The 22334-nt window shown below is 28.3% G+C and overlaps 2 protein-coding genes and 2 non-coding genes across 7 annotated transcripts; all 4 read left to right on the forward strand.

Annotated features, from left to right (window-relative positions):
• Positions 1-2260: 2260 nt before the first annotated feature.
• On the forward strand, positions 2261-2871 carry LOC7454569 (uncharacterized). Its single transcript, XM_002318103.4, has one exon. It carries the CDS (start codon positions 2399-2401, stop codon positions 2606-2608), a length of 210 nt encoding a protein of 69 aa, XP_002318139.1. The 5' UTR covers positions 2261-2398; the 3' UTR covers positions 2609-2871.
• A 9256-nt stretch (positions 2872-12127) lies between these two features.
• LOC7484851 (truncated transcription factor CAULIFLOWER D) lies at positions 12128-18226 on the forward strand. 4 transcript variants are annotated; one of them, XM_024582263.2, is made up of 8 exons: positions 12128-12498; positions 12587-12668; positions 14768-14829; positions 15020-15119; positions 15401-15442; positions 16830-16871; positions 17002-17075; positions 17872-18226. In XM_024582263.2, the coding sequence occupies exons 1-8, from the start codon at positions 12293-12295 to the stop codon at positions 17900-17902; spliced, it is 639 nt and encodes a 212-aa protein (XP_024438031.1). In that variant the 5' UTR covers positions 12128-12292; the 3' UTR covers positions 17903-18226. The 4 variants fall into 4 exon arrangements, with proteins under 4 accessions (XP_024438031.1, XP_024438032.1, XP_024438033.1 ...); XM_024582264.2 differs by having other exon boundaries at positions 12128-12474; XM_024582265.2 differs by lacking the exon at positions 15401-15442.
• A 3662-nt stretch (positions 18227-21888) lies between these two features.
• TRNAG-GCC (transfer RNA glycine (anticodon GCC)) lies at positions 21889-21959 on the forward strand. Its single transcript has one exon. It is a non-coding gene; the product is annotated as a tRNA-Gly (tRNA).
• A 5-nt stretch (positions 21960-21964) lies between these two features.
• LOC112323701 (small nucleolar RNA snoR114) lies at positions 21965-22054 on the forward strand. The gene has a single exon (XR_008057023.1). It is a non-coding gene; the product is annotated as a small nucleolar RNA snoR114 (small nucleolar RNA).
• The last annotated feature ends 280 nt before the right edge of the window (positions 22055-22334 follow it).

Consider the following 22334-nt stretch of genomic DNA (forward strand, 5'->3'; position numbering starts at 1 on the left):
TTTCTTTTCTTTTCCTTTTACTTATAGAAGATATATTTCTAAAGTATTTTTACTTTTTTTTTTAATTAGAGAAAAAAATAAAAAGGTTTTTTTTTTAATAAAAGCAATACCAAAAAAAAAAAACATGTACGTGTTCCAATAAAAAGAAACCATCAGTTAGGGGGGGGGGGGTGTTAATTTCCCACGGGTACAGAAATTCATTTTTTTCTTGATCTTCGAGAGTCAGTTTTTTCTTTTTAGTGTTATGGTTTATTGCTACTTTTAGATCCATTTTTCTTATGTTGCCTATCTTTGGTACCAAAGAAAGATAAGTGGGACCCTTAGCCCAACTCATCTTTTTTATAAATATAAAAAATAAATTGTTGGGCTTTTATTTAGCCCAACCCAACCGAATTGGGCTTGGTTCTTGGGGCCAATCAATCCATCCCCTAAACTAAGGGTATGTTTGTCTGATACATTCTAATGCATTTTTTTTAGTTTTTAATTTATTTTTATTTTAATGTTTAGCCAAATAAGCCTAATAAAAAGGCAAGAAATTATGGGAAAAAAACTCATAGATTATTTTGAAATTATTTGTGGGTCCCTTGTATGTTTTTCCAACAATTTCACTTAATATCGAGTTGTAGAGTTACACTGTAAGATACAGATCTTGTATTAAAAATACTTGATTTTTCTCTGAAGTTTCAAAAAAGTCCAAAAAAATTCCTCATTTTAAAAAATACAAAAATATATTCTATTTTTGTGCATACGATCAAATCCTAAAGTTTTTTCTTCATGCATATTTTCTAAAAAAGACAAAATTATATTTTTATCATATTTAAAAAATACAAAATGAATATCGTAACCAATTTATAATTATTCGGTTTGACCAAAATACCAAAAATCTCACAACAATTATTTTGTTATTCAGAGTGTTAGAACTTAGCTGTAGACTTTAATACTTGAGAGTATAAAATTACATTGTAAAGCATACCCTTAATATTAAATATACAAAATAAAAAATAAATATGATGCTAAAATTAAAGCATGTCACGACAGTCATCACTAATTTAGTTTTTATTGTTGTTGTTGTTGTTTTTTTTATTACTATTATCATTATTATTATTATCATCACTAATAATAGTATTTTCATTATTATTATTATTATTATTACTACCACTAACATTACTATTTTTTTATTAGCATCATCATCATTATTGTTATTGTTATTAATATCACCATCACCATTATTATTATTATTATTATTGAAAAAATAAAAGTCATGAACTTAATTTGAAGGATATAATTAAATCTATAAAAACCTTGACAAAAGGGCTAAGAAAAAAAAAGGGACCAAAGTGGAATCATTATTATCATTAAAAAAACACAAACTATAAAGGATAAAATTGAAAGCCACAAAAACTTTGATAAAAGGATGAATGACAAAAATAAGAAATCAAATGTAGAGGGATCAAATTGAAAAACATTATCCATACAAATTAAAAAGCAAGGGTTAAATTGAAAAAAACTTTAACAAAAAAAAGAAAAAAAATATAGAAATCAAAATTAAAATTACTGAATCTTAAATACTGATAATAATGAGGACCATAATGTATTTATTGGGTTAAGAGAGAGAAATAAAGTGAAAAAAAAGTCATCAACGATAATTAAGCAGCATCAGGACACTACGCACCACTCCAAATAGAAAAGAAGAGGCCAGGAATAACATGAAATATCTAAAATTCATTTTTTTTTAGCACTTGGAACCGCAACACATGTCACCTAAAGTGTTTGGGTAGCTCCAGTACCAACAACATTTTTAAATTAAAAATATTATTTTAATAATTAATTAAGTAATTACTTTTGACTAATATAACAACTAATAAAAAAATCATAGTTGAAAGACTATAACATCTCTTAACCCAGTAAATTAAATTTCTTTTATCCATACAGTGAATCACTCACTAACTTTTGTATATTTATTATATATTTTTTTAGTGTGTTTATTTTTATGTTTAAAAAATATTTTTAAAATATTTTTTGAAATTAATTTTTTTTATAATTCTATTTTTTTTATTTTATATACTAATTTTAAAAAAAAATTTAAAAATAAAAAAAATATTATTTTAATATATTTATTAAAAAAAAAATCCTACCACAATCTAAAACACTAATTTAATATGCCAAAAAGATCTGAACCGTTGAAGAAATAAGCAGAAAGCACGGACACGTTATACAAAGAAGCCAGAACATGCCACGAGAAGCATCGATATCAAAGCAAACTCATCCGTGGATGTCCCCTCATTAAAGTAAACTCCACATCTAATTTTCTTCACTCCCCTTTTTTACTCTCTTTCCCGCAAACCCCTTTTTCTTTCACACTTTCTTACTCTGTAACAATCCCTTCTCTTTTGTTGATATGGCAGATTGGGGACCGGTGATAGTAGCAGTGGTGCTGTTTGTGCTGTTAGTACCAGGGCTGTTATTTCAGATACCTGGAAGGAACAGGGTGGTTGAGTTTGGCAATATGCAGACGAGTGGTGCTTCTATTGTTGTCCATGCTATTATTTATTTTGGCCTCATCACCATCTTCCTTATTGCCATTGGTGTTCACATCTATGCTGGCTAGCTAATTGTCATTGATTCCCTTTTCAATCTTGTAATCTCTGTTTCATGTTTTCCCCCCTTTTGTTTCTCCTCAGTTGATTGAACTTTTGCTACTGTTGTAATTAATTTCTGTTTCCTTTATGTTCAATTTGAATCATGGAGGCGTCAAGCTTTTAGGGTTTTTCAATTGGTAGTTAATTTTTGTGGGATTTATGTAGTGATCGAGTCATGATGTTCGTGGATTTGATACTAATTATCCAGAAGAACGCACTCTACTTGTTGTGACTGGCTTGGCATGGTTTTTGTGTTGATTTCTATCAGTTGTTTGTCTTTGGGATGAAAAGAAACATGTCGATCACTCTTTTGGAAATTAGGATTCAAAATTAGTTGTATTTAAGTACTTTACTTTGATTAATTATGTTCTCAAACCATTATTTATGCAAGTAAATCTCTCTAAATATTCACCCACAATTTACTAGATATTTAGGGCTTTTTGTGCGTGTTTTTAAAAATAATTTTTTAAAAAATATATATATTATTTTAATTATTTTTGAAAATCAATCTTTATCCATAACAAGCTATTAGTATAGTTTATCTAGGATTCACTACTTTTTTCAGTGCACGGGAATCTCAGAAAGGATATTTTTTAAAAAAAAATTGAAATTTTTTTTTATATTTTTTTATTTTTAGATTATTTTAATGCAATAATGTTAAAAATAATTTTTAAAAAATAAAAAAGATATTATTTTAATATATTTTGAATAATAAATATTTTTAAAAACAATTGTAATTATATTTTTAAATAGTCTTTAATAACACTTGGTTTAGGTTATTGATAATATTTGTTTTATTCACTATTAATAAAATTTATGTGGCAATGATATTGACAGGGGTGGTGTTCATTATAAGATGGATTTTGTTAGTTTAGTTTTGAGGATGATAATGATGATGAAATAATAATTATTTTAATAAGATAGCAATGATGAGTTAATTGTGGCTGTTAATGCTATAGTAAGTAGTGTTTGGGGTTTTAATGAGATAGTGATTAAGATAATAGTGTTACGGTGATCATTGTGGTAGTAGTGGTAATAATAAAAAGTTACGGATAAGTTAGTGGTATAGAAAAAAAGAGTAAATTTTTCTTTCCTATGATGTTAAAATATTTTCCTTCAAATCATAATGTTTTTTTTTTTGTTAATTTATTTGTTTTCACCCTAACACTCTAAAAATTGAATAAAATATTTTCTTTCTTTTATATTACAACTTTTTGATGACTGATATCTCACATATATTGAATTTAGAATAATGTTTAAGTATTGTGGAAATAGTTATTTTTTAAAGTGTTTATTATTTAAAAATATATAAAAATAATATTTTTTTAATTTTTAATTTTTTTATATCAAATAAAAAAATCATCAAACGTGATTTCTGCGGCAAAAATAATCTTCACCCCTAGATCTTGTTTGGTCCATAAAAAAAACTGTAGTATATTGTGTGCATGGATAGATGAATGAGTAGCCCCAATAACTGGCTTGGGGGTGTGAGGGCAGAGCATAGTGAACATTTTGCCGATTGATTAGTAAACGGTGAAGAGTAACGGTGACGTATAAATGAAGGGGCAATTCCATTATCGAGAGTTTAGATTGGTTAATGTGCTTGAGAGTCGAGTCTAATAGGAAGTAACTGCAGTTTGTAAGGCAGCGTTTGGGACTGTAGTGTTTGGAAAAAAATATTTTTTTTATTTTTAATTGTTTTTATGTTTTGATGTTAAAAATAATTTTTAATAAATAAATAAAATATTATTTTAATATATTTTTAATTACAAAATACTTTAAAAAATAATAACTAATATACACACACACACGTTGCAACAAGATTTAGATTTTGACTAGCTATATGAACAATTTTTCATTGTGAAATTATATATTTTTTCCAGAAAAAAATAAATATACAGGATTTTTTTACTTTTTTATATAATTTTTTTTAAAATATAAATAAAAAAATTTATACAAGCATTTAATTAAATAAATCAAGAATAATTTGTGTGAGTAAATACAAAACAAATCATAAATGATAACTAAAAATGAAATTTAAAAAATTAAGCAACAAATATAGATTAAAATAATTGATATTATAACATGATATATTTACCACGTTGTATTTATTGAATTTATTTATTAAAAATATTTTTTTTATTTAGTAATAAATTTTATCTATATAAATATAAAAAAATATAAATGAATAAGAATAATATCTTTAAAAATTAAATACATACAAAATAATATAATAAAAGCCTCTATTCAAAATAGCTTAATAAAAAAATTAAAAAAATCATAGAAGAGATACACTAATTGAAACATAAATTAAAAGAATTATTAAAAAAAAAATTAAAAAAGATAACAATTAAAGTAAAAACCAAATTTTGAATAAAAAATTGCAACGATACTTTAGGTACCACAAGCATACTTAAAAAAAGTAAAAAAATACGAACAACTTGAATTACAGGCCAATTAAATTTAATAAATTGATTTTGTTTTAAACATATTGAGTTTCGAGGGCCAATATCTCACATCTATCGAGTTTAGATCTTGTTTGGTGCATTAAAAAACGGTGTATATTGTGTGCATGTATAGATGGAGGATCTCTCAGCTTGGGGGTGTGGGGGCAGAGCATAGTGAACATTTTGCAGACGACGTAATAAACTAGAAGTCGTCGCCGAGCATTTGTTGGGCCATGCCGACGGGAAAGGGTACCACCGTACCAGTGAGGTGTATATGAAGTGGCAATTTCAAATTCAAGGGTCAAGATTGGTCAACGTGCTTGGGAGTCGAGTCCGAGAGGAAGTAACGACGGGCTTTGAGTCTTGAAAGTTGTGCTTCTTTCCATGGTACCTATGCAGTGCTGGCCGGCATGTCAAGAAAAAACGACAAGAGACACGCTGCCACATGATTTAGATTCACGTAAGCTATTTGACTTTGTGTTTTGCCGCGCTGGTCATATATTTTTTTCAGCAAAAGAGTTTATTCTTTTTTTTTTAAGTGTTTTTATATCAATAAAATTAAAAACTTAAATATCTATTCAAATAAATCAAGAGTTATTTGAGTAAATAAATAATAAAAAAATTCATTAAAAATAATTTAAAATAAATTTTAAAAAATAAAAAATAGATATAAATCAAAATATATTTACTAAATTTATTTATCCAAATTCATTTCTTATTCAATCAAACGATAATTATATATATATATATATGAAATCGATTAAACAAAATAAAAAAAATATTATACAAAACTACATATATTAGAAATACTATCTAAAACTAAATGTTTTTTTAATAATAAACTTTATCTATATAAAACATAAAATAAACTATAATAAGAATAATATTCTTAAAAACTAAATACATATAAAGTAATTTAATAAAAGCCTCTATTCAAAAAAGGCTAAATAAATAAATTATAGAAGAGGAATATTAATTGAAACATAAATTAAAAAATTCTTTTAAAAAAGTATTAATTAAAATAAAAGCAAAAATAGAACAAAAAAACAACAACAATAGTATAAGTGCCACACGTTTTTCTTTTTAAAAATTGGTTTTATTTTTGTTAGAGGATAAAAAAAACAAAGATAGTAAACATACAAAAAAAATCACGATAATTAAAAAACAACTTTGAAAGTACAAAATCACATAAAAAAAGGACAAAAAAACTAGCTTGGGTCTACCTAATATAGTGTGATAGACATATATATAGTCTGGGTAATAAAGGGCGAGACAATCTAATTTAATTCACAAAACTCGTGGGCTAGATCATGAAATCATGATAAATCGATAGAAAAGAAATTGAAGAAAACCCATAAAGCCAATTTATTTTTTTGAAAAAAAAATGTTAAACAATGAAATTGAAAAATGAAAATAGACAAAAAAAAAGATATCGACTTGCATTAATTTTTTAAAATTGTGACCCAAGTCATTAGACTGAAAACATCATACATAGAGAAACCACGAAGCCCAATACCAAGCAAATTAAACACTGGAGGAAAAAATTAGAGAAAAATATCAATTACACAAAATGATCTAAAATTAAAAAATAAAGGTGAAAATCAAGATAAAAAAATAAATTAGAGGGTAGCCCAAATTTTTGATTGAAGAGTTAAATTGAAAAGAAAAATAACTTCAATAAAATAAAACAAAAATTAAAATAATGTTGATCAAATTAGAAAAAACAATAGATCATAAACTTGGATTGAAATATGAAATTGAAATCAATAAAACTTTTACAAAAGGGTTAAGAAAAAAAATTAGAAATCAAAAGAATATAACTTAATTAGAAAAAATAACACACGTTAAATTGAGATTGAAAAAATAAATTGAAAACAAATAAAAATTTATAAAATGATTAAGAATAAAAATTAAAAAAAAAAGAAGGATTAAAATTAAATATAAAAAACAAAAAGGACTAAGTTGTGTTTTTTTGGAAAAAATAAAGAAAAGAAGGCAGAAACAAAAGAAAGGCTCATACGCAACACACAACCTCACTTTCCCCCGCACCATGAGAAAAAGGAATTGGAGGCTTTTTCAATGACATGATGGAATAACAGACCAACGGGAGACAGGGCACGCGCTGCCTAATGAGCGTGGAATTTATAATTAAAAAAGATAAAACCTAGTATTTTAAAGTTTAAACCATTTAGAATTTAGTCCCTGTATTTTTAAATTTAGATTTCACCTCTTTTATATTATAAACTATAAAATCCTCTTCTTTTATTTTCCTTCCTTCTCTTTTCCGATCTATATTGCTTCAGATCTGGTTTCTCTGTATTGCTATCTCCTTGAATCTCTTTTCTCACTTTATTTCTCCAATTGTTTCACCTTCAATTGCAAAGTACTGTCAAGTGTCAACAAGGATTTGAACACTGAAGTAGAGAGAAGGAAATATCTTGAGAAAGAGATAAAAAAAATAAAATAAAATTCATTGGCGGTCCGCGGAGATCCTTAATGCCTTTCCAAGGTGAATTTATAGATAGAGTTGAGAAATTGAGAACCCACAATCTAGTTTCAACATTCGAATCTCTCCGGTATTGAAAATTCAGTTCAGTGCGTGCTTCACATGGTTCCATTCAGTGTCCTTCGAAAGTTTGCTATTGATTCTGCAAGAAATTGCAAAGAAAAAAAGAAAGATGCTTGCAATTTAATTGTGTTGATTTCTTTCTTTGGAATTCTACACACATGATCTTTTGAGTTTGAATGTCATTAGAAGCTTAAGCATGCGGCCATCAGAGACACTTGGGCAGTTGACTGAACTAGCTTTGGACAGTAGACTATTTTCATGGAGCCACATGGAGCCAATTGCATTTTGAATTCAGTGTCCTTAGAAAGTTTGCTATTGATTCTGCAAGAAATTGCAAAGAAAAAAAAGAAAAGAAGATGCAGGGTTTGTTTATTAGTGGTGGCTGGTTATGGTTTGAACGGTGGCCGGTGAGAGGGAGGAGATGGAAGGAAGGGAAAGAGGATGGAGAGAAGGAAAAAAAAGAAGAGAAAAAGAAAGATTTTATGAAAATTAACATGGACTCATTTCAAATGACGTAAAGTGAAAGGAAGATACAAATCCGATTACTGAAATATAAATAATAAGAAGTGTTCGGAGTACGATAATAATTTATAAATATATTAATTTTTTAAAAAAGTTATTTTTGATAGTAATATATCAAAGTTATTTAAAAATATAAAAAAATTTAATTTTTTTAAAATATAATTTGAAACGTAATTCTAAATGACTACTAGTCTCAATATGGTCATAAAAATTTAAATATATATATATAATTTGAGCAACCATTTTTTTCTTTTTTTAGTACCCAACTTTATTAAAAAGGAACTTTTGGTAATTATCTAAATCGTCCATTTCTCAAAATTCTTAAACATACATCATCTAAATTGATTCTGATGATTGATTTTTCTTTTTCACACTGGCTCGCCCTTAAACGTATGTACCCGAATTTATTCGAAAATCTTAGGATATTTCTTAATTAACTATTTTTCAAAATTATTAAAAATAAATAATCTAATTAAAAATTCTGATAATTAGGATTTTTTTTATCAGCGCTCACCCTAAGCATAATCTTTGAGCATGTAAAATTCACGAGAAATCATTAAGTGTTAAAAAATCATATCATGTAGCTGAATGCAACCAATTAATTTAAAGAAGACTCTTATAAAATTTTAATAGTGTAGCTCTACTGTTTATGTTTTGGATTTATTTTTTAAAATTCATCAATTATAGTATTACAAATTTTAAAATTATTAAAGACTTATATAATTATAATTTTAAAATTTCATAAAATATAGTTAAAGTTCATATAATTCCATATAATTCAAATTAAATAAAAAAGAAAAACAATCCGTAAGTTGTGGAAAGAAGGGAAGGAAGCCACAGGCATCTGCGTTTCCCTTCTGATAATGTGGAAATGGAGGGTGGCTTTTAAGGTTTATCTTGGCAGCCCCACAGGTCCATTTTCCATCAGCCATCAATCGATTACAGAGAAAGCTGCTTCCCCACTCATCTCAAAATGTCTAAATTCATTGTGAAAAGTGAGCTACGTTTCGATTTGTTATTGAACTAGACCAGTCGTCCACCCTACGTTCTTGTACTTCAGATCAAGCCAAAAATAAATGCGTTGGCATTTCTGATGTGTTTCTTTACATAATTGTTTTTTAATTATGAATTAAAAAATTAATGCATATACTAAATCAAGAATATATATATATATATATATATATGCAAGAAAGAGTTATCAATATTAAATAAAAATTAAATTGAAAAATTAAGAGATAAATACAAATTAAAATATTTGATCCACAATCCATGTTTGATTATATTTAATAATTTTATTTTTTAAAACCAAGGTTTTATTTAATTAAATAATAATAAAAATAAATAATCATAGTAAATAAATTGAATAAAACTTAAACAAAAATTATTAGGTAAGGTTGCATAAAAAAATATTATTCATATCAGAACAAATATTATAATTTTATTTCGAAAATTAAGTCTAAATCAAATGATATTTTTCTAAAAAAAATAACAAAACCTTTTATAATTAATTAATTTCAATTAAATATGAATACCCGTCAAGCTGGGCATTACACACACCTATTTAACCAATTCATTTTAATTTATCTAAATTTAAACGAAAGGAAAGAAAAATAAGAAAAAAAAGCTAAAAAAAAGAAAGACAGCCTAACACGACAAAAAACAAGGGCCCCACCTCACATGCACACCTGATTATTTTTTAGAATGTATTTGTTTGCGCCTCGCGCTGCGCGGCGCACCTTCATGGTTTTAGGCGCCTGTATTTTTTAAACAAATATATTTTTAATAAAATATATAATTATGAAATTAAAAAGATTAAAAATAATTTTAGATAATTTTTAAGGCTAGAAAATGCTGAAACCTTTTTTTAAAACAAAAACTGTTATTTGTTTTTTAAATTTTGGTCTCCAACTTTAAATCTCTTCCAAAAAACAAAATCAATGTTATTTTTATAACATCAAGTACTAACAAAAAATTAAGATATTTTTTTAGATTATGATAACTCAATAAAAATTAAATTTAAATAAATTATGATAACTCAATAAAAATTAAATTTAAATAAATTATAAAGAAAAATTACACTTGAAACTTTTTTAAGTTGTTGAATTTTTAATTAAGCACAGTTAAATAGCTTGATAATTTGTGTTAGGAAATCCAAAGTCCAGTGAACATAAAGGATTTTTATTTTTATTTTATTTTATTATTATTATTATTATAAAGAGATGTAGAGAAAGAGTTGTTGAAAGAGGGAGAAAAATAAAATGTTAAAAGAGAGAGAGAGAGTGTGGGGTTTTTTTTTAATGACGTGTCATTGTTTTTAATTATTTTATGACGTAACATTGTTTTAATATGATAAAACTGTAACTTATATGATTTAACAACATAGCACCATATAAATGCTTATATTTTAAAATTTTAAAATAATTATTAATATTTATTAGTTATTTCATTTAAAATTTACTGTTTTATCTATAAAATAAATTTTTTTAAAATAAAAATTTGTGTAAAAAATATTTATATTTCAAGACGACTCCAACCTCAAAATCTTAGCTCCACGCTTCCATGAAACAACTTGTTCATTCCAGCATGAAGCTGTATTATGTGTCTAAAATTATGGTCGAAGATAGATTCCGATAGAAAATTAGAGACCTACGACAACGCCGGGGAATATTTGTTTTTAAGGTTAAATTTACATTTCAACTTGTTTTTAATTTGAAAAATTATTAAATTAATATTTTTTAAGTATTTTTTTTTATTTTGACTGATATTAAAAATTAAAAAAAATTATTTTAATATATTTATAATTAAAAAATATCTTACATCGTATTACCAAACATACTAAGACAATGTTTATTTTCATAGTTATTTTAGTTTTAAATTATTTTTTTATTTTTTAGATTATTTTAATAGGTTAATATAAAATTAATTTAAAAAAATAAAAAATATTATTTTAATATATTTTTAAATAAAAAATACTTTAAAAATCAATATATATTACATGAAAGCACGATTGAAATTCGATAGAAGTTCAGACAATATGGTCTAGTTTGAATAGAAAAAAGGAAAAGGACAAAAGAAAAAGGCAACACGGTCCGATGTCTGAAAGCTCTTCCATGCAGAATGGCTCCCACTGCTGATTTTTGTCTTCTCCTCCATTGACCGCCTTCATTTTATTCAAAAGGATATGATTATGAGATTCACTAACAAACGATTTGGAAAATCAAATCAATCAAATCTCCATGCCACGTGTCATTCTCCTCTAGGATGTCCTAGAATCCTTTCACTGCACCACCTTAACTCTGCGTGTCATGCATTCGTGGTTTATGTGAATAAAAAACAGGATTAGTGTTTTTAATTATTAATACTTTTAAGATGTGTATATATATCAAGTCTCTAATACAATAAAAAATAATAAGAATATTTTGATTATTTTTTCTTTATATATATATATATATTTCCTTTCTTTTTATGTTATCTCTCTTTTATTAAGTAAATATTAATAATTATAACTTAAACATCGTTTTTCAAATTATAAGGATATACCTATTATTGAAAAAACATAAAGAAATAGCTAGTAGTAGGGGAGGCTAATGCCTTCCCAGTGATCCCTGGGAGGATCCATCATTACAAAGAACATAAAAACATAAGGATAAAAAGCGCACAGAGGCCAAAAAGAAATCAATATATATGAATTAATCCATGGTTCTCCGAGACCCAAATGAAAACGTGCTCAGGGCAGGAAAATGCATTCGGCGGCCAGCATCCGACACGTAGGTAGAGACCGGTGTAGCAATAATAATGAAATAAAAGGATCTTTTCTGCCAAAAGGAACAGGCTAGTGATGTCCCGTCCTGCTCTTCTCGTGCGGCAGAAAGTGCACCATTCTCCTCCATCATATTTCCTTATCAAGTAGTAAAACATACTTGATTATATCGTTTTGATGGATGGTGAGCTCATTTCTTTGACTTGCACTGCATGGACATTATTTAATATTTATAGTTAGCTCATATTAAGGAGATTGCTTATCTGTACGCCTTACAAGTTTTCTTATAAGTAGCAGCGCAAGATCTAGTATAGTGATCTAAGGTTTATATTTTCCTTCTTGGAGTTAGACAAATATGGGGAGAGGGAAAGTGGAGCTAAAAAGAATAGAGAATCCAACTCGTAGGCAAGTAACCTTCTCAAAGAGGAGAAATGGGCTTCTGAAGAAAGCTTTTGAGCTTTCAATTCTGTGTGATGCTGAAGTTTCCCTCATTGTTTTTTCCCCGACCGGAAAGTTTTACCAGTTTGCAAGTCATGAGTCAGTAGTTCTTCTTCCTCCCATGTTAGCCTTAAATGCTTCTGAGCTGTAGATTACATGTTTAACATGCTAATTAAGCAAGTTAATAAGATAAATAATATTGTTGCTGCAGGATGGAAAGGACGATCGCTAGATACCGGAGTGAAGCCGGCCTGTCTGGACCAAATGATCACTCACACACTAGATCCTTGGAGGTTAGTGATTAATATTATGGTTTGATTTTCTTATAGACGCATGTTTTTATACAATCCAAAACAGTACTCTTCTTGTGAATAAGGTCATCTTCGACTTCAATTATCTGCTTTTAAAATTGTAAATGATGCTGACTATCAGTCTATCGATCGACGAAGATCGATATTTTATAGTTCGTTGACTTAATTTTCAAACTTCGAATGTTCTTTTTCCTAATGTTTACAGTTATTATAGATTTTTTTGGGTAAATAATACAATTATTCCAATTGACTATGATCTCTATGGTTTTGGGTCCATCATTGATTTTCATTGGCTAGTTTGTTAGAAAAGTTATTTTATAGGCGACAAATTTATACAGCCTCAAGATTTTAACAAAGCAGCCCTTAATCAATCGACGATGTTATAGTTATTACTAAATTAATGGCCTGCCGAACCAAAATATCTTTTAACATAAAAAATAACAATAATTAGATACTATTAGTATGTTTTTCAAGCAAGAAAAATGAAAGATTTAGGTTATAGACTTAATTAGGTTTAATAAATTTGTTTTTATTAAATCATATTATTACAAAAACATGCAACCATGATAAATCAACCGAATTAAATAAAAAATTATTATAATGACATGAACAAGAAAACTTGTATCAGAAAAGATTTCAATAATCTAACTTTAAGTAAAAATTAAATGAAATTTAATAAAATAATTTCTAAAGTGCATTTTTAATTAGTCTAAGGATATAAAAATGCTATTAAAAAATATTAGAGGACAAAAATGAAAATGAAATATTTGATTTTTAAAAGGATAAACAAAAATCTGAGTAAATTTAGATTAACCATTTGAGTAAGTGACTTGAGTTATGAGAACGAAATATCCCAACAAAAAGCAAATTAAAAAAAGTTATAAAACCCAATCCCCAGACAACCCATTGCACTTAAAAGGAAAAATTAAAAAAATAATTAAAAAAAAGGAAAAGAATTATAACAACTTGGATTAGTTTGCCAAAGTCGCAATCCAGACCACAAGATTATAATGAACCAATAAAAATCAAATCGATAAAAAATAACAACAAAGTCCAATTCCTAACCAATGCAAGGTAGATGGAAAAAATCAAAAATGACCAGTTAATAAAAAATGACCTAAAAATCCAAGTAAATCAGGGTGAACTCATCAAATACTCAACTTAATACATGAGACTAGGATAGCCTATGGAAAGCAAACTAAAAAACCTATGAAATTTAATTTTCAATAAAATCAATATTAAAGGATGAATTTTGTTTCTTAAAAACTATTGCTAAAAATAACAATAAATGAAATCAGGATCAAATGCATTAAAAAACCCAATTGATTTATGGCATATGTCTATCTCCTTCTTTTAACCATTAAATCTAATTTGTTTTAAGAGGGTGCCAATTCTCATTTCTTATATTTTAATTATTATATTAATTCTTAAATAATGATATTTATTTTCTTTTATAATTTTAAAAAATCACTAAACCCATAAAAAAAAATAGTTTGCTCTAATTCATTAATTTCAAATTCTTATAAATTATTAAATTGTATAAAATAATTTATTAGTTATTTTAAGAAGTTTGTTTTTCCATATTAATCTTATAAAACGAGAAGAAGAATAAACTTTCAATACAATTATATTCTTAAAACTTATTTTTTAAAATATAATGAGTAAAGAAAAAAAAATTATTTAGGTTTAATATCAAGACTAGACGCCTAGACTGGAAAAAAAATTAGGAGAGGATGTGTCGTTTGAATAAACGACGTGTCATTTATTACTGTCATCTGACTCAGTCAGTTATCTTATTGGTTTTTAGGTTTTATTGTTGAATTCTAGTCAAATTGCGGAAAACATTAATTTCAATAAAAGCAGATGAACAGGGTTTCCTCGTTAATTGTACTTGGAGGCTATTGGATCAAAAGTGAAACCATCTCCATGCAAAGCAATTACAGAGCATAATGCGCATGCATAGTTTCTGATCAGGGATGGATACCAGAGTTAATTTCAAATATGGAGTAAATTAAACTGCTACATCTTATATACTCTCTGAATTTGCTAGAATCTCATAGATTCTCTACCTCATTGAACAGTTTTGGAGACGTGAGATTGAAGAGTTACAGAAAACTATAAATGAAACGGAAGCAAAGCTTAGGTATGTTTCATGCACGTTTTTATGCCAAGGATGTGATTTGTGTTTTTAAATTTAAAGAAACTAAATAATTAATTGTTTTATTAAAAATACAGCAACTAAATAATAATTTATACTCAATTTATAATGGCTAGTCTCCTCCTCCTCCTCCTGCTGCTGCTGATTACTGACAAGTATTCCCTTGCTTTATTAGGCACTGTATAGGAGAAGATATAGAAATGTTGGGGATGAAAGAGTTGAAGCAGCTAGAACGACAATTAAAGGCAGGAGTTGAACGTGTCCGCTCTAAGAAGGTAAATCCTTCTACATTTACTGTTAATTAAGACAGGTAAATTAGAAGACGACATGGGATAATTAAACTGCATATCTATAAATATAATGCGAACTCCATGTGTTTTTTCTTAATAAACGAAAATATATCAGCGGCTGGAGAAACAAAATGAAGGAATAGAACCAAAAAGGGATCAAAATTATATATTTTGAGAGCCTTAATCAACCTCACAAAGGTATAAAAATCTTATGTAATATTTGATGTAACTAGTACTGACCGATATGTGATTATGATATTCCACAGTTACGCATCGCCGCAGAGCACGTCAACTGGTTGAAAGGAAAGGTAATTAAGAAGCTATGTATCTTGATTAATTTATCTCAACTAATTCATATTAAATGGATAGATTAAGTTTGAGCTGGTTAAATATAGCTATAGATAAAGGTTGTTAAAAATGTTTTTTTAACACGACACGAAATATACAATATAAACTCGGATCGTAAAATCATAAAATCGCAAGAAAAATATTTTAACTAATTATATATTGACAATTTCAATCAAGTAGTAAATAATAATATAACACAATTAAAATAAAAATGAAATAAACAATACAAATGTCCAAACACCTTAAAATATATAATTCAAATAAAAATTCATACATGGTTTAAATAACTTAAAAATACAAAAAGAAAAAAAATAAGATTGAACAATTATGTTTTATTGATAGAGTTTCAGAACATTTTCAAGAGGACAGGTCTTGAAACACACTGCAAGCAATTAGTGAGATGATACAACATTTTAAGGTATATCACCAACTTCAAAAAAAAATTAACAGAGACCAATACAGTGAGCCTGTAACAATGAGAACAAAAATGTATAAAATGACATCAATTTAATCTCATGCCACCTCACCTTCCACCTTTTTTATGTTAGTAACAAGTCCTAGAAATAATGTCCAAATATCCCACCAAGTAAGACATGTATTTCAAGTTCTCTCTGAGTCTTTGCCGTCTCTCTTTGTAATTAACAAATGGTTAGTCTAAAACACAGTATTTCTCTCTATATAAGTATTCTTATCTCTTATTTTACTCCTTTAATTCCTCACCATCTACCTCTGTCTTCCCATGGTTTCGATCCTCCGATCATGTCTTCCCGGCCTAAAATACAGTATAAGGCTTTCTCATACTCAAGATCCTCTAATGCTGGTGTTTGTCTGCTAACGTTGAAAATTTGAGATTTGAGCAACGGGGAAAGGGGAGACCGGGGAGTGGAGACTATGTAGTGAAGTGTCAGGGGACTTGGACAGGGAGACAATAAATTTTTTAATTTTTGCGGGTTAAAACTCAAAATCGGTCAAATTCGGTTAAAATCGGTAAAATCTTATCGATTTTAACCGAGTTTGACCGATTTCGAGTTTTAACCCGATTTGACACGTTATATACATGTTGACTCGTAAAATCGTAAGATTTTAAGAGTCAACTCGTGATTTTAACAACCTTACTATAGATCTCATTCGAATTTAGGTTCCATGTGTTAAGAATCTTATAGTATAAAAGTAACCTTTTGTTACATTGAGTCAAGAGTGTGTGTGTGTGTCTATATATATATATATATGACAATCATTGAGATTCTTGTGGTATGTCTTTTACTAATATTGGAGATTCTTAAAATACCGATATATCTCTATTAAAAAATTATTTTCTAGTAGTGATTTGATCTTGTTAAAATGCAGCAAAGATCCATTCAAGAGGAGAATGCTTGTCTGAAGAAAAGAGTGAGATATTGAAAACTCCCATCTTAAAAATTGTTTTTTTTAAAGCTTGTGCATGCTCCTGAATTAGCTAGCTTAAAAATTAAAGTTGGGGTTTGAAATTCATTTTTTCCCTCTACGTTTTGAGGTTTAGTTGCATGAGCTGCATGGTGGCAACATAAGCTCGAGGATTTGGGAACCAAATGCACGTAAAGCGATTCAGCTGAGGTAATTCATCAGTCAATTTACTAACAGCTAATTATCCATGCCAAGGTGTGTTCCCTTGATCTATTAATTATATTACGATTGAAAAACTTGGAGTAATTAAGAAGTACAGTACTGAAACCTATACTTTATTAAAAAAATTTATAGAACATGCAAACACTTAGACTAAGTATGCAAAGAATAATATAAAATATACATTGATATCTCACCTAATAGCTTAAATTTTTAGGTTGAGATGGTTGTTTGATATGACATTAGAGCCTTAATTACCAAGCGATTACGAGTTTGAATCTTAACATTCTCATTTATTTGATAAAAATTAAACACAATGTAATGTGAGTCTGTACAAATTTTAAATTTAAAGAGCTTTCACTTGAAGGTGTGTAATATAGAATAATATAAATTATATATTGAAACCTCATCTAAAAATTTAAGTTTTTGACTTAAATTGATTTTTTAATATTAATTATTATAGTTGGTTTTAAGAGTGCGTCGACGAGGACAAAACTAATTTATAAATACTTGTAATTAAAAAAATTGGGTGATAGAGGAGAATTTAATCAAGTTGTAGAAAGATATTAGTAAGAATCATAAATCATTAAAGCCTTTCTCCAGTGACTATGAGAATGTAAAAAAAAAAAAGGTACAATAATCGGATATTGAAACGCTCGGTCAAATCAACAAGAACCCCGACCCTGTTCGTCTGATCCATTACTTTCATGTAAACTGGGTATTTTTCAGAGAAAGCATCCCAGCTAATTTATGTTGAGTACTGAATTTTCGAAATGAATGAATGCAGGACGATTGATGATGGATCTCACCTGCATTAAAGAGTCGCTAATTGGAGTTGTAAAAGAAGCTACACTCTTCAAAATCAACCTCATATCATATCATATGTGGTAGTGTGTACGTACGTACGTGGTGATAATAAATTGATCTCCTCCCTCGTTTGTCTAAAGCTTTCGAGGTCGATGTCGTTTGGCACTCTAGTATTTTTCTTTCTTTCAACTTGATATGTGTGAAGTGTTTCCATGAAAACCCAAAAGAAGAGGAAATTAAGGTCTATAATTAAAGTGTATATATTAATTTAATATTAACAAACTCATGAATTTTCTTACAAACATGAATGAAGGGCATGCATGGACGATTCACTAGCCAATGCCTTCAATTTTATTAGCTTGTACATTCGTATTGTGCACTGTAGAGATTCAAGACTTCTTCTTCTTCTTCTTCTTCTTCTTCTATCATCAAATCTTGCACTCAAGATTCTATTTAGGTTCTTTGGTTTCTTTCTATCAATCAAGCACGTAAGGGCCACCTTTATATATATATTGTTCTGAGGTATTTTCATGGCTTTGGCTTTAAGATTCTAGGATCAGATTTCAGTCACCTTTTGACCCCTAAAAAGTATTTCCTTCTTCTATTTGCTTCTTCTCTATTATAAATGGTGCACATAATTATTTTACAAAACCTTTTTACCTTTAAATCTTAGTTGAATTGGACATAGGATTAATTAAAACCCTTATTTATTATATTTTAGTGACATTTAAATCTGTGATTTGTAAATTAATTGAATTTTGACATTTTATATATCTAACTAATTAAATAATCTCTTTCTCGGTACCATCTATTACCATAACTTTATGAATCAGGTTCCTATTTTCCAACGTTTCTCAATTTTGATACTTCTATTAATTATATCTATAATAATTTTTTGTTAAGTTTTCTTCAAAACAACAACGTTTTATTGAGGAAAAAAAATAGAATATACACATCAAATTGTAAATATCAATTGAATTAGCTAAAGGATCTAATTGAGATTTGTTTGAATTGGTAGGGATTCAATTGATAAAAGTCTCTCACGGGGGATATTTTGAGAATTGTATTCCTTTCCTTGATTTGACTTCTGTTCAAGTAATATAATCAAGAATATATATCTACGGAGAAAGCTCCATTTACTTTTTTTCTTTATTAAAAAGAATTAATAATAATTTAGTGAGAAAACTATACCCTTTTGAGTTAGATTTCTTTTCGAAGAAGTTGGAAAAACTTTAAGCATAATATGGACTTTCCATGGCTGTGTTTTGGTTGAGCTAATTGAGTGACTGGGCTGGCTTTTACTGGGTTTAATTGGGAGGTTAGACATTTATTTTAAAAAATAAGTTTTTTTTTGGAACAAGAGAGACCCTCTTATGTTTAAGTCATTAAGTATAAATTAAGTGTAGTGTGTGTGAAAAGAAATGCACGAAGAGAAATGCATGAATAGAAGGATTCTATAAATGTCTTTTTATGGCATGGATGGCGTTTATGGATAGAATATAGATGCATATTGTTAGACTTAATTTTCAATGTTCGAGTGAAGTTATAATTAGTTCAGGAAAATTCTAGTTGTTTGGGCTTATCCCTGTATGACTGAATTTTTTTTTTGTATTATTATTTTTCTAAAACATATATGGTTTGAAAGATTTTTCTAGCACTTTTAAATGGGGAGAAAAACCTGCTTGTTTTATATGTTTGATGTTTACTTTTCCATGTATTATAAAAGACTTATAAGTTTTGTCAGAGAGAAAGTTTAATTGTCTTTCATGTTAGTGACTAAGTAATAAAAAAAAAAATGAGTAAAGATAAATGATATGTATTTATTCGGAAATGTAATGTAGAGAAAAGTGTCTCATGAGAAGTCGGGAGAAGGATCCTTGATCCTTCTTGGAAGCAAGTGATGGCGAGGACCTGGAGAATTTTATTGGAGACATGTAAATCTTTTCATGAAGATTTTTTTATTGAAATTCATGGACATATAAAGAAATACTATTAGTTTTTATTTAAAAAATTCAAAAGATAGTGGAGATTTAATTTCTAAAAAATATTTATTTTTTGCCTTGGTAGAATTTCCTTGTTCAGCAAATGCCAATTTTATCATTCATTAGAAGGTGCAAAATCACACTACTTGTTGGATCTTTTCTGCATTTCTTTACAGTGATAACATTGGATATCACAGTCTAATCAAGAGATCTTGATTAAAATGCTGACATCTTCAATATTCCCTATACAAGACTCATGTTCAGTTGAGCCTCTCTTTTGTTAAAAGAGAGGAGGAAAAAGAAAAAGTTGAAAAACACTGCATACATAATTGAGAAATTAAAACAGATGTATAGTCACTAGCTACTCCATCTCTACATGAAAGACTTGTTGTTTGCTCAGATCACTCAAGCGTAAACCGCTGTCGAACGGTTGAGATGTAACTTGCAGCTTTGGCATCAATGCTTTGTGCATCACTGTATCTGCTCACAGAAGCGACCGATGAAGATTGATTGGGAATAACCAACCTAACATCGTGCACAGTAGATGATGATGGATTGGATGCTTGATACCAAGACATGACCAGTTTGCCATTGCTAGTGAACCCTCTTTGCTCATAGTTTGCTTCCATTGATTCAAAAACTATCTTGTTTCCTTCTTTTTCAATGTGTTGTGTTCTTGTGCTGTGTGAATCCAGGACCAGAAATACTTGAATTTATAGCCTTGAGCCCTTGACTCGGTACAACTTGTTTCAAATGGATAGTGGTGCGTCAAGAAATATCTTTTAATAGCTATAGGATCTGGATAAGTTAGATATTTGAAAAAATGCTCCATGAAAATAACTGGAGATAACCCTCCAGATCAGTTCCTATCCTTTTTACTGGGGCATGCACTTTACTGGATGTAAGAAGATGCTTCCATGTACAATTAAATTGTTGAATTTTCATGTGATTCTATTATCTTTAATTATTCCAACTTGCTGCTTTCCCGTTTAAGTGTAAACGAAGGAACAGCAAGCATCTGTATAAGAATATTATTCCATGTTTGAGCGAAAAAGTGAAGTTCATTTCCATGCAGATAACTAAGAAATAGAATGGGAGGATAAACAAAGGCATATTACCTTCTGCTATCTTTCCATCAATTTGAATTGGAACATCCAAATATCTATACAGTGCTGCAGTCTAAAAGATTTTGACTCTGTTTTTCTTCTTAGATTAAAAGGGGAAAAGCTTCAAGCATTGTTAATCTGCAGTCCAGCACCATTGCATTCAATGGTCTTCTCAGAAACCAAAAAAAAAGGAAAAAAAAGAAGCAGCACTGAATTCAATGGGGGTAGGAAGTGCTAAATGGGTTTGATCTACTCCCAAGAAATAGCAGCTGATGTAGCAGTGAAGAATGCCATAACTTGTCCACGCACAGAAGTCTGCTTCAGATGCTTTAAGGGGGTCCTGAAGTTCACTTTATTCTCGCAAAATGGATAAGAAGATATGCTTCACTCCACTTTTTCATGTCCGTGGCAGAGACACTATCAAGGATACGCAAAAGTCGTGTACTGTTTATAATGGTAAATTTTTAAAATATTTTTTGTTTAAAAATATATCAAAATAATTATTTTATAATTTAAAATGTACAATTTAAAAATATTAAAAAAATAATTTAAAATGAAAAGTTAAATTTTTTCAAAATCACATTTGAAAGATAATTTAAATCTAAAAAAAAAATTAAAGATTTTCAAAAACATAATTTTACCATAATTCCAAACATTACCTTCATCCAGCATCTATCCACCACAAAATGTACAGAATTTCCAGCTGAGCTGCATAATCTAGAGGTTGCGAACAGGATTTTAGTCATAGTCAATGAATATTATAGCATAAGATATGGAGATGCTATACCTGTATGCGTATATCATGATAAGGAGACACTGATTTCCTAATGGGACTGTGGTAGAATAGTACCTAGCCATGGGGCTAAAAGGAATTAATTTATATATTTGTTACCTGCTAGAGTTAAAGAGGCACCAGTGGTCTAGTGGTAGAATAGTACCCTGCCACGGTACAGACCCGGGTTCGATTCCCGGCTGGTGCATTCCCGAGCTGTGAGGATACCAGTGCTTATTGTGATGATAGGGTCTATCACTACCGTCAGATATTCATCGGACGAAAAGGAGCGCATCTGAGCTTGAACTCTTTTGGATCACAATCAAATTATTATATATCTAGCTTTTTAGATATATGATGTACCGACGTCTTATTAACCTCATTTACGAAGATAATATAAAATATTTTTTCAATATTTATATATTTTTTTAAAAAAATATTAGATATTGTGGTTCTTTCTAAATTTGTGTGAATGTGAAAACACAAAATGTTTATTGGACGTGTGATCAACTTGTTTATATATTCATATTCATTTTTTATATAGGCGAAAGCTAATGAAAAATAATGAAAAAAAATCAGTAAA

Source organism: Populus trichocarpa, chromosome 12 (genome assembly GCF_000002775.5).
Source record: "Populus trichocarpa isolate Nisqually-1 chromosome 12, P.trichocarpa_v4.1, whole genome shotgun sequence".
Lineage (NCBI taxonomy): Eukaryota > Viridiplantae > Streptophyta > Magnoliopsida > Malpighiales > Salicaceae > Populus > Populus trichocarpa.

Bases quoted from the DNA above. Each gene is read 5' to 3' on its own strand.
- LOC7484851 (XM_024582263.2), top strand. From the start codon at position 12,293: ATGGGGAGAGGGAAAGTGGAGCTAAAAAGAATAGAGAATCCAACTCGT. The intron at 14,830-15,019 runs GTATGTTTCATG...TTGCTTTATTAG, and splicing joins GAAACGGAAGCAAAGCTTAG to GCACTGTATAGGAGAAGATA. The intron at 16,872-17,001 runs GTGAGATATTGA...TTTGAGGTTTAG, and splicing joins ATGCTTGTCTGAAGAAAAGA to TTGCATGAGCTGCATGGTGG.
- LOC7454569 (XM_002318103.4), top strand. From the start codon at position 2,399: ATGGCAGATTGGGGACCGGTGATAGTAGCAGTGGTGCTGTTTGTGCTG.